Below are 12,916 nucleotides of genomic sequence, written 5' to 3' on the forward strand. Positions count from 1 at the left end.
AAAACCACTGCTGAGCTGTAAATCCTTTCCCAAGACAAGGTGATGGGGGACTTTTAAGTCAGAAGTAGTGAAAGCAAGAAAGCCAAGACTAGACTGAAATGTGTTGGAACTGGGAATGTGGCCTGACCTTGCGCAAGAATATTTTTGTACGTACACACGGCAGTTAAAATCAAGGTCTTTGTCTATTCCTTAATCTTTCTGAGACAGTTTTCTAAGCATTCATTAACCTTGGTGAGTAAATAATTCCATTATATAGAGAGCACTATCACCACAACATTTAAATATGCTGTTTGAGGAAGAGAAGGAACAAAAAGCTTTTAAGCCTAACGTTATGAAAGTAAAATTAGCGCTCAAAAAGTTATTTTTGATGTCTGATGAGGTAGGCACAAGTTCTTCAACCACCAGATCCTTTTAAAAAACACATCCCTGGCTCTCCCCATGTTCTGCTGGCTCATGTAAAAATACATATGGGTCAGCTGGACCATGGGAACCCTCGGAGCTGGTTTGTCTCAGAGACAAGTTAAGTACCTTTGCAAAATTCGCAGGTGGCCAATTTCTAAGTGTTTTCATACTTTGGAAAATAGAGCCTCAAAACATCTTTGAGTATCTAACTGAAAATGGGAACAACTGTCAACAGCTTTATTTGAACTGCACACAGACAGCCTAACATGTGCCATAACTGCAGCGCTGACTATTTTTAAAAGTGCAGGCTGTCCATAAGTTTGTTTTATGTTAAAAGAGACTCTTAACTTTTAAATGCCAGCTTGCACTAATTATCTTTTTCACTGATAATATGAACATCAAGGAAGCCCTACGCATTATCTCAGGTTGCAATTTTTTAAAGCCCTGGAATTGTATTTAATGAAGATATTATATGGGTGCAAGAAGTTTTCACGGCCCATTAGGAAACTTCCCTACCCCTTCTACTGTATAGAGGACAGCAAGAACATGTTGGACATAAGGACTGAAGATGCTGTAATATCACTGAGGTGAATAAGTCCCTCTTAGATGGTGAAAGTGAGTTACAAAGGCAGATGTTGGCCAAAAGGAGTAGTTACTTAATATTGGGTTACACAAGACATAATTAGTTTCATTTTAGCAGATTTCTGATGCTGTCCATGGGGGCGGACAGCATCCTCCACATCCTGCAGTTCCACCTTCATACCAGAATCTTTGCAGAACATTGATGGAGGGTAGTACACACATCTAGTTGACCATCTTTAAGCCTTGAGAAGCTAACTAGCTATCCTGAATCCTGCCATCCTGCTCCTTGGTTCTTCAAACCTTAGTAGGAATGTGGCCAATCTTTTGCATGGTCAAAATCTCCACGTAGTCAGAGTTGCAAGATACAGACCATGTTACTTGGGGAAACAATGGGGCAGTTGAAGTTCTGGGAACAGATCACTGACAATGGTTCCTCTGGGGTCTTACTCCTCCACTGCAGGACAGAGGAGAGCAATCTGTCCAGCATGATCCTGCTGTCAGTCAGATGACATAGGCACGGGACTATGTGAGTTGCATATTGCTCAATAGCCACATCTTGGTCAGGTCAACCCTATAGGACGCTACAGTGAAAGTTTCACTGGATTCAGAAATCTCCTGATTTCCAAATTGGTCCAAATTGTCCCAAAGAACATTAGCAAAAACAAGTGCCTTCTTTAATTTTTTCCTTGCTATTACTGAAACTGTGGAAGAAAAGATGGGCTCAAAACCCAGAGAAATTAATTGCTTTGAACTTTACAGATACAATGGTTTGTATCTGTTCTATCTCTGCAGCACAGCAGGGAGAGAAAGAGAGTGAAAGCACAGGAAAAAAACTGATACAGAAAGTACAAATCTAATAATTTTTCATTAGCTCATTCTTCATGAAAATCAAAGTCTGAAAAATAATTTGTGTACTTCCTAAAATCCCTTATAATTATCTTTTATTATTTCTGAGTATATTTCAGTACCTGCAGGACTAGGCATGATAGGTGTTCCTGGTGGCCCTCCACCTCCCGGAGGACCCTAGAGAGGGTAGAAAGCATCAGTTAGCATGAAAAGAAAAAACATACTGCAGTAAAAAATGAACACAGTACAAATGGAAAAAAAAAAGTATTGTGAATGTCATGAGTTACTCTGGTAAAAACATGCATATTTTCTCATAAGCTAGCGAACAGCTCATCGCAGATTAAGACAAGGTAATTGGTCAGCAAGCTCTGGCAGAGACTTCCGATGTACGTAGGTATATAGACACAGGAATACCCATTAGTCAATAACTCTGTGTCATGCTGTGGGTCAGACAAGAGAAATAGTTGGAGCAGGGCCTAAGACAATTATATTTAATTCCCTCAACCTACTTTTATTACCGCTGGGTTTTCAGCTGGCATTTCTGTTTTGTTGTAGTCTGTACATAGTCAATGGCAGAGTAACCAATGTTTGCTAAGCACAAAACAAGAGGGTGTCCTATGGGGACAGAAGAGCCTAACTACCTTAAGAAAGCTTTCTTTTTCAGGCAGACTTGGTATCTCAGTGCCACAGGCATCTTAATTCTGTCTGTATAATATCCTACAATTTTCTGAAATAACATATGTATACATAATTTCTTCTCAAATTAATGTCAAATGGATGAAGAAAGTCAGGATGATGCTGGGTACAGTCACTAGACTTGCCTAGACTGCTAAATCAAAGACAAAAAAATAAAAAAAAAAACCATCAAGGAACATCTATTTTCTTAGCTTCCAGTATTTCCATGTTGCAAATCTGTTTATGACTAAGAACTGTACACAAACTGCTCTGGTTGTTAAACAAGCTTTTTAAGGTTCTTCAGAAATTTCTCCAAAAATTTTATTCTAAACTTCCTAATTGTTTCATAAGAATAGAACCATAACTCCTTGCTTCCTATGTTTGCAGATCCACTAATATTTTTAAGTAACATGACAAACCACCAACTTCCAGTTTGATAAAAATGTCTGTCAATAAAAGCCAATAAATACTGACTTTCTGTAGTAAAAAATACACAGATAGCCAACATCAGATGATTATTTTAATTGCCATATGACTCTCATTATATTTTTGTCTCTTTTGTTACATTTTAAACTAGCAGATATACTGTTTCAGACAGGAACATTTTTTCAGAGGCACTGAATATAAAGGTTTGCTTGTTCCCATCTGCTTACAAGGACATTGCTGAGATTTGCTATAATTCACTGAGATATTTTGGAAGGAGGCAGAGAAGTCTTGGATTTAAAACAATAGACCCTGTTTCTCAATGGCCTACTTAAAACAACATTTCTTACAAAACATTTAGCAATAATATACTAGCAAACACTATTTTCAGACAATCAAACTCAGTAATGTAGCAGCTTTCTGACTGATACCACTCCTCCCCAGGTTTGTGCAAGTAAAATATTTGCAGGGGGAAGCATCTCTGTCTGCCAGCCAGTGATTAACTCGCAGTTAATTGGAGATGAAACAGAAATCTTTTACCCAGAAGCAGCAGCACATCCCTGCAGTCAGTCAACATATATATATCTCTCTATGCTCTTATATGTTACAGCATCTACCAGTTCTTTATCTTGTGCTTCCCCTTGTTCGTGAACAAGCAAGGTTACTGACTATCTTTTATAAAGCATGATAGAACAAAGGCCTGCTCCGCCATGAAACCCACAGATCAGCTCATAAAAATCAAGGCATAATCACAACTTCGTTTCATACTGCCAGCAGCCACATAGCTTTTTTTTCCCCCAAATTACAATCCGTGTTAGGATTGGGCTTGCCAAAAGTGTCTGAAAGGCTTATTCAGCCCTCAGCAACAAGAAATTCTCCCATTGCTCCTGCAGAGCTACAGACTCTAAATTCAAAGGGACCTTTCGATCACATGTATGACCCTCTGGGCATCACAGGCTACGACTTTTTATCCATGTACTTGTGCACTAAGCTTGCCAACTTGATTTTTTTACGTTTATATATATTTTTCAGCATCATATAAAGAGGTGTAGAAACCACTAACTGATCATTTATTAGAAAAGTTACTCATCACCACTATTAGCATTTGTATCTAAGTTTAAAATTGCATTTACTTGCATTGTTTGTATATTTTCTTCTCTGGGAAAGCCTGTTGGCATCAACTATTTCTCATCTCCCTGAGAATATATTAACATGTAATGGAATTATTTCTCAAAAACCTGTCTGATAAACTAACCAGATTAAGCTCTCAAAGCATGTAGTTCCACATCATGAATCCTTTGGCTAAAAAGCTGCTTTAGAGCTCTCCAGCCCACACCTTGTCTCCAAACACTTGGAAGCTACTGCCCCCCAGTTTTGCTTATTCAGCTGTTTGTACGGCTGGAATTCACACGTTCCTTTTCCAAAATGTGGTGAGCCTTTCTGGAGCAAGACTACTCTCTCAGCATCAGACAAGACATGCACTGTGCAAGCATTTATGTTGGCAGAAGATTTCAACCCTTCACCACTATCCTCTGCCAGCAGCAGCCTCAGCTCTGCTTGGAGCTCTCTCTGTGGGTGTCCCTCCAGTATTTTGGGTCAACTGAAGTGCTTCAGCAAGGACCTGCTTCTTTAAATGCTTCAATCAACTTCAGTTGTTTTGGACGAAGAGGGTCACTCATCCAAGGAACTCCAGGGAGACCTGAAGGAGCGGTAACCTTCAGTAGAAGAGTGGGGACAAGTCATCAGGCAGCAACCTTTCCCACTAGCACAGCTAGAGTTCACAGAGCACATCTGACCAGAGGCTCAGGCATTTTCTCCAATACTTCAATCTTTCGTGTGTCTCATTCTTGTATCTTTGCGTAACTTTTGATTTCCCTTCAATGTTGCCAGTTAGATGCAACATTCCAGCATCAGTCTCATCATTGTCACCGAAAGGGGTAAAATAACCTCTTTACTCTTACTCCTCCTCTATCTATACAGTGAAATATGGTGATGCCCTCTTTTGTCTAAGTCATTCATCCTGGCTGACCTTTGGCTTGATGTGAGTACACCAACAGAGTCCGCTACCACAACTTGCATTTTACTTAGGTTTGCTTCCTTAAAATTATTTTCTGTATCTCCTTTCTGTATCTCCTTTCCTAGTTTCTCAGGACTTCACACTTTTACAAAATGAGAATATGAAGTCAAACATTCAAAAAAAATCTTCAAAATCTGCAAGAGTAACTGATGACTAACGTCTAGGGCAAAACCAACAAAACCTCTTCCCAATAGAGAGAAATTTATGAAATTCTGCATTAAAAGAACTGGTTTGGAGATCAGCAGATTGGACTATTTCCCCTGAACATGTGGCAAAATGAGTACTACAGTTATGGACAATCATGAGAATCGCAACTTTTTTCACAGCTAATTGTCTAAATAAAGGACAAAAGAAATTGCTTTTGTCTAATCAAAACAAGCTCATCCTTGAACTTAGCTTTAGCTCTGCAGGATCATCTCTCTTATGAAGACTGAAAGTAAGAGAAACCTATAAGCAGCACAAACAGATGAAAAAACACTGGTATATTGTCCTCATGGTGAAGGACCTGCTATTTCCACGTTCTGAAATAGTTTCAGGTTTCATGCTGGTTAAAGCCAATGCCCTGCAGTTGTCTAATCTTCAGGTGATAAAAGATGAAATATCAAGAGAGAGGTCTACTGAAACCTGACCGACCAACAGAAATTTGGAATCCAACATGAATATAAATATAATTCTCCCTCATTACCCTGTGACACCAGTACTAAGCATGTGATAAGAATAGATGAAACGATATGCCTTAGAAGAGTACATCAGAAGTACAAATAATTCAAGTACAACAGTAACAACATCATCAAGAGGCTAAAAGGATAAACAAAGTTAATCTCTTGGGATAGAGACAAAACACAGCAACATATATTCCAAAAAAAACCATTTTGTTGATAGGTAAAGTGTATTTGTTAAATTCCAGACAGAGGGTTAGCATTTCATGTTCTTTTGAATGACAGCTCAGTGCTGGGCCTATTACAAAGTTTTAACTATTTAATTCTAAAGTACAGACTAAGAAAAAACAATGATACCAACTAATCAATAATAAATTAAGACAATGTCTGTGTAATGAAGACATAACAGACTATAGAGAAAAAAAGAATTTTTAAGTCTTCAGGAGGTAATTTTAAGAATAAAAATTTCCCTTAAAATGTTAGCTATAAGGACCCATTTGTACATCTTTGGGGAGCTTGTTCTAATTCTTCAAATGCTTTTTTTCCTGAAGAAGTTCAGAAACTCATACACAATATTGTGTTACTGAGAAAGCTGGGGTTTTTTTGTCCTTTATTATTGAAGACAATATATTGTATTGGTTGTATAAATAAAAATTAAAATGAAATAAAAGAGCACTTAGGGCAATTTTGACCAGACTGATAATGATTCTAGTAATGAACATCAAAATATGCTCCATAGATGGCAGAAAAAACCTAAGCGCAGATCAGATATTTGGTTCTCAACCAATACACAAAGATTCTTCTTAACATCTGGACAGCTGTTTCTTTGCCTAAATAAAACATAACATCTATTCTAATAAGCAAACATACACAAGTGTACTTACTACATAGTTCCCAGGAGATGCTGAAGAATAAGGTATCTGTAATATCAACAGAAACAAAACAGTAACTTCTTCTGCAGTGAGATGGAGTCCACGCATACATTCATGTACAGCTGTAGGTTGACGCTTATTCTCTTAATTTATTTCCAAGACACAGTTAAGGATTACGGAAAAATGCTATTGTCAAAACAAACACCTCTTCTTTTCAACAACTTGTCGTTAGAAGTATGTTCAAGTCCAAAACCAGCAATATAGACACAAACCAGATTTAAGACCCAATATTTAAAATAAAAATATTTCCATTTAAGATTACCGTGCCCTGGTAGCCACTCTCATGAAATTAATATGAGTAACATAATTCACACATTTGAATGTCTGTAGGCTGAGGTCTGATACCTGCTCTCCACTGTTTTATAATATGCGAGGTATGCATTTTTAACAGCCAGCATCACTTTGTTAAGATACCAAGTTACAAAGTCTATTACTAATCCAGTTCTTGCTACAAGAGTCGTCTTATTCTTACTGCGGGAGCCACAATAAGGTCTGTAAAGATCTGCAGTCTATAGTAAAAGGTTAAGCTATAAGATTATTAAGGTAATATGCTTTATAAGGTTTATAAACTTAAGCAGCACAAGCTTGCATTTAAGTCAATAGGACTTCAGAGTCAACCCAAGCATGGACTGAATTTGTATGTTCTTATATATACTTAATCTTGATTAATATCTTGACCATAGAAGGAAAAGCAACTCTCTCATATCTTTCACCCTAGAAGATACTGATTTTATTTCTTTGCATTATTCTTTTTTCATTTCAAATTCAGTTGTGGTATTTGTTACAGAGGATATCTGGAGAAATCCAGTTGCCTGTGAATATCCCGGTTTTCTTCTTTATCATAGCCTTTGCAATTATTCTGCTTAAAGGAGCACAGACCAATGCTATTACAGCAGGATGGGGTAAGAATTAAGCAACTGTACTGACAAAATACAAAATTATTTTGTAGCATAAGCATCTTACATGACTGTAGACAACTTGTCAGCCAACTCATTTTTACAAATACATCTATTACTGGATTTCTCAATTAATTTCACAGAATGAAAATATTTCAACTATCAGTTGAAAAATATGCTAACATCCATTTTAGTTGAGTACATGCAAAAGAAAACTGAGGAAGAGTTTAAGCTCTTTTTTTTCCCCAGTTGCCAACAGTAGAATTAAAAAATCAAAACTGAGAAAGAACCAGGCTAGTGTGTTAAGCCAGACCCAAGCTATCCAACTACAAGTGCTAAAAAGGGACACATTTTTATACTAATGATGTATGATCACTGAATGAAAATGAAAACTTTACCTTTGTGTTTTCTGAAGAAATACCAGACACTGTTGTTCATGTGGGATGCCTCACTGACCTCCTCTTCCTTCAAGCTGCTATTAGACTACCTCATTTTGTAGTTGTTGCAATGAAATTCAATAGAGTGCACTGCTTTTTACAAAAAGCATGTACAAATGACTGATGTCTTGCAAGCAATTGCTCTATGACTCCATATTCCCTAGTTAAGAGCAGCAAATATGCTTTTGTTATGTAAAGTATGTGAGCACACATTAACCTGTATCTTAACAAGCTACCATTTCTGTAGAGCTTGCTGGCCAGATAGTGTTGACCTAACTCATCTCACTTGTGCTAAAGGAAGCTAAAATGTATTTTAAATATACCCCAGGATAACCTTTGTGTTACGGAAGTGCTGTAACTGATGTAAAGATGCAGAGCTGTTGTGTGATTATGAACAGAGCTGGAAATTTGCAGGTCAATGAGCTCTCTGTTCAGATGTGCTCCTCACTGTACCTGCTCTGCATTAGGGTTATGGGGAAAAATATAAAGCATGCAGTATTCTATTTGTTGAATGATATGGAATTTTTTTCCTGGTGTACTGATGAGAAATACTTCCCTAAATATAAGATGACGTCTAATATATTTTAAATATTTACTTACAGAATTGGCATTGGTAGGGTTTGGCCAAGGTCTACCACCCCCAGGACCCCTGCAAGAGAAGATGAAAGATGAGACACAGAACAATCCGCATCTTCTGACCAGCTCTGAGGAAGCAAATCAAAATAATCTGTTTCCAGAGTAAGGAAGGAGATGGCTATTTTCAAATTAAAGTGTGTTTATAAACCATAACTACACCAAGTTATAGTGCTATAGCAAAATTCTCATTGTTGCAGTACCATTATCATTTACTCAGTTTATGAGTTGATTAAAGATAATTTATTTATTATTACAACCCTGCCACTCACATTTAAGACACTTCCTGGTACTTCTGTACTCTTCAGGACAGGACCTGCCAGAATGGCACCATAAGGAGTCCTTCCCCAGTAGCCACTCTGCCAGAGGCTACAGTGGAGATGGCACAGTTTTGCATCGGTCCCAAACACTTGCAAATTTAGGAAGTGCCAGACATTCCCCTTTTATATTCTCAATGGAACAATTTGAAAGACACTGCAAATTTGTGTCTCTTGATGTGCCTTCTTTCCGTTCACGGAGAATTTAACTCTGTGTTACACAGATGCAACATTTTAATGTGGCACAGAAGTTCTGCAAAGAGTAAAAAACAAGTTTTCAAATTCTTTAAGTTCTCATGAGCAGTGTTTTTCCTTGTAATCTGTTAACCTTTTCAAAAATATTTGGAGGAAGTATCACACATTCCACAAAAGTCTACTTACAGTACAGACAAAGGCAGAAAGGTACTAAAATATAAGTGTAATTTCAGTCACAGAAACAGTACTTTTGTTACATAATTAAGTACCTTCCTGAAGAATTGAGGATGCATGCATTTATTGAGTATGGATCTAGAATACTGCAAGTATAGTAGTGAAAGTGATGCTGGTACCTTATAAATGTTTTGGGAAAACCTGTTTTTTAAAAGAACAAGCCACAAAAAATACGTTGCTATAACCTGTATCTGATAATAATATTAATAACAATAACAATAATAAATCTCACGTATTAAAAATCAAAACCATGCCATTTTATACATACACTTTAAACATATTTTTAGAGATGTATCTAAAAACAGTTTGTGGCTTGACTAAGGCTACGTTATCTCCACAGAAGTCACAGAAACATTAAATTTATCATACAGCAGGCAAAATGGAAATGTCAAACTTTTCAGGCATTCTCGTTACACTTGGCCCAAATGGTGTACGCATGACTAAGTGGCAGCTCCCCAGCAGGAGGGACAAGAGTGTTTCACAGGCAGAAGACCTGTTCGACAAAGCCAACTCCGATGAGACATCAGAGGGGTACTAAAAGCAGAAGGGAACGGGGAAAGGAAAAAAGGAAAAACCGTCCAGACAGAGCATGTTTTTCTCACAACTCTCGCTGTTATTTTAAGTTTCTCACTCTTAGCTGAGCTCAGAAAAATAGTTTCGTCATTAGGCTTCGTCTTTTGCCAGTCCTGAGGGAACTAAGCCATACGGGAGGTAAAATCTCCATGTTTACAGTCATAACATCTCAATAACCATAATTATTCCTAGGAGCATTAAGAACTCCTAGTTATTTATAAGTAAGACGATAATTATTCCTAAGAACTCCTAGTTATTTATAAGTAAGACGAAATCACTTTTTGAAGGCCCTGACAACTGAGAGGAAGAGCAGATGACAGAACTTTCGCATTTAAAATGGCATTTTGGCCTCATTAGCTTTAGAAAAGCAACATTAGCCACCACAGCTTACCAGACATGGGAGAGTGATTTAAATATAGAGAAGAAAGCAGGCTTTATTAATGAATTCAGGAAGTTTTCTATCTATTTTGAAGTCCTGCAAAACTAAAAACTATTAAATAGATACGTTGCCCGAGGGATTTAATATTGAATCTTATTTTTTTTATTACCTTGTTGATGAAACTATAAAGAGATTATTTTTGGAAGGTTGGAAAACAGGAATGTAGGTGAGGGTCTTTTCTGCCTTATCAATGGGAGGAGGGAAGGCAAAGCAAGGAAAGGGACTCATAGTACTCATGCTCCTCAGGTCAAATATTCAGCAATTTCTCCTCTGCTAACGATTACAAGGTGAAATAGTAGGTGTTCTTTTTTTCTTTCCCCTCCCCCCGCCAAAAGTTGTTCTTTTTTCTATGATGTACTGTATTTGGTTTATTGGAGCCTCTCTTTCTGAGAAATCAGGAATATTTGTAAAAACACTGGAAGTCTGTTTTCAGCCCAAAACTTGTTTGTGTGACATTAAGTAAGATAAATATATCTAGCAAAAAGCATCAAATGGAAAATAGCTGTGACAACACTGCTACAGAGATACTAAAAAGCCGACTCAGATACATGACTGGGTTAAGCCACAGCAACATGGACATTTAGACAGGCCTTACAAGGAGACTGGGAAACTCACCTTTCATCTAAAAAGCTGTTGGAATTTGCAAATTTACTGTAAGCCATGGACACCTATAAGTATAGACTTAGGAAACACTGTAGCAGATTCTGCTGGAAAGCCATATGGTTTTTGTGGAGCCAAATGTTGTTAGCTTATAAAACACACACACAAAAAAGCTACCTGCAATTTTTTTCAATGCAATGCAAGCAGGTTTTTTGCCCTTTATTAAATGTTTATTTTGGAAGCACCAACAGAGTCATAAAACATTATTATAAATGTACCAGTTCCAAAATAGAGTAATTTATGAAGTATCTATCGCTGTGACTAATTACAGCTGCATTTTATCCTTAAAGTTAGTCCTATAGCGTTGATCCTAGTACTTGAAAAAATAAAAGTCTAAAATTTCAGTTTCCCAAGAGACAAATATATTCAATCAGGAAATTAAACATGTAGACAAAAGTTTGTGAATTGAAGTTAAAAAACAAAATCACTTTTTTTTTTTTTTTCATTTCAGGCATGACTGATATATTCTTAGTGCTTGAGACAGCACTGCAGGTCACACAGGCCATTAAAAAGTGCCAGTGAAATGTAACACCGCTCCCTGAAATTTGCCATTTTGTTCCAGAAAGAAATAAATTCTTACTAAAAATGGCTACACCAAGTGTCAACTTAAAACCTTATAGCTAAAATAAAGTTATTTTGTAGAGGAACATAGGATATGTATCAGCAGTTTCAAACAGTAATCTGATAGGCATTAGTTATGACGGAGCAAGCAATTATTTAGCAGTACTACATTTGTGGTAGTACTCCTGGACTAAAATACCGTCTATGAGCTCTCAAGCTGGTTGTTGCCATTTTTGACAATAAAGAACACTTTTTCATCCAGAAAAATGTAAAATTATATTTGGCAGATATTCTGCTCTTAAACAAAACAGCTTCCTTTTGCGCCTTCCGAGGAGAAAAAGCTGTATTTTAAATGGCAACTGTTTTTGTAGAGTACACATTTTTATATTTTAACATTGCCAAAAATCCAAAAATACTGAATAGAACACTGAAAAATTTTCATGTAAGAAAAAGATATGTCTATGTAAAGACAAATGTACATTACTATAAGGCAATAGCCTTATGTTTAGTTATCCTGTTTCCTAGAAATGTAAGTACACTAAATGACTTACACTGTTATTTCTTAGCACTGTGCATTAGACAAATTGTAAGGGATAATACAAAGAATGCGTTTAACACAGTTAGGTCCATCTATTGCCATTGCCTGTAGGTTATCCTTGGATGCACTCTGACTGATCCTGAATGCTGGAATTGACCAGACAATGAGTATTCACTAAGATTTCGGTGTAAGGATAACTTTGACAGTTGTCAAAGCAGTAACTTTACAGTAAGAAAAAAACCTGATGTCCTGGAAATACAATTAAAAGAAACCAGACCATAGTAACCCCTTTGTTTTCCTTTTGATCAGTATATGTCACTCCATTTGACAGAGGAAAAAAAATATTCATTTTGACAGTAAAAAGATTATTCATGTAGTCAGGCGTGCCATAAAGGGGCTCCTTACAACAGTCTGTGATTCAGCATGTAACACAGGTCAGGATACTCTATAGCATAATATTCCAGTACCAGCACTTTGGACTCTCTTACGCCTTTAAAGTGCATTGCAGTAAGCAAAAGGACAGTATGAAGTCTTGTTCAAAATCAAGAAAGAGTATTCTGTTCCCACTTTCAGCTGAGCTGGGGTAAAGATGAGTTTGCAAAAAATGTAAAGGAGTGCAGTATATGCCTGGTAAGACCTGGAGACAGCTATGGTTACCTACTTCATAATTATTGCTTCACATCTTGTTCTTCTCAGACGATCATATACTGTATCAAAGTTCATTAATTTCCCAAGTAAAGGACTCCAATTCATGGTGTCCCCTTTAAGAGAACATACAAGTTCAAAGGAAAATGTACCTCCCACATCACTGAATTAAAAGAACATGATCTACGAATG

At 37.0% G+C, this 12,916-nt stretch overlaps 1 protein-coding gene across 1 annotated transcript in view; it reads right to left on the minus strand.

Moving 5' to 3' along the window:
* SSBP2 (single-stranded DNA binding protein 2) overlaps positions 1 to 12,916 on the minus strand; it is a 58,129-nt gene that overhangs the window by 14,946 nt on the left and 30,267 nt on the right. The window contains exons 7-9 of the mRNA XM_009573397.1: positions 8,530 to 8,578; positions 6,549 to 6,584; positions 1,953 to 2,007 (exon numbers count right to left, since the gene is read on the minus strand). Of these exons, the coding sequence (XP_009571692.1) occupies positions 1,953 to 2,007; positions 6,549 to 6,584; positions 8,530 to 8,578 (140 nt within the window). The remainder of the gene's footprint in view (positions 1 to 1,952; positions 2,008 to 6,548; positions 6,585 to 8,529; positions 8,579 to 12,916) is intronic.

This window comes from Fulmarus glacialis, unplaced genomic scaffold, assembly GCF_000690835.1.
Source record: "Fulmarus glacialis isolate BGI_N327 unplaced genomic scaffold, ASM69083v1 scaffold5560, whole genome shotgun sequence".
NCBI classification, from domain to species: Eukaryota; Metazoa; Chordata; class Aves; order Procellariiformes; family Procellariidae; genus Fulmarus; species Fulmarus glacialis.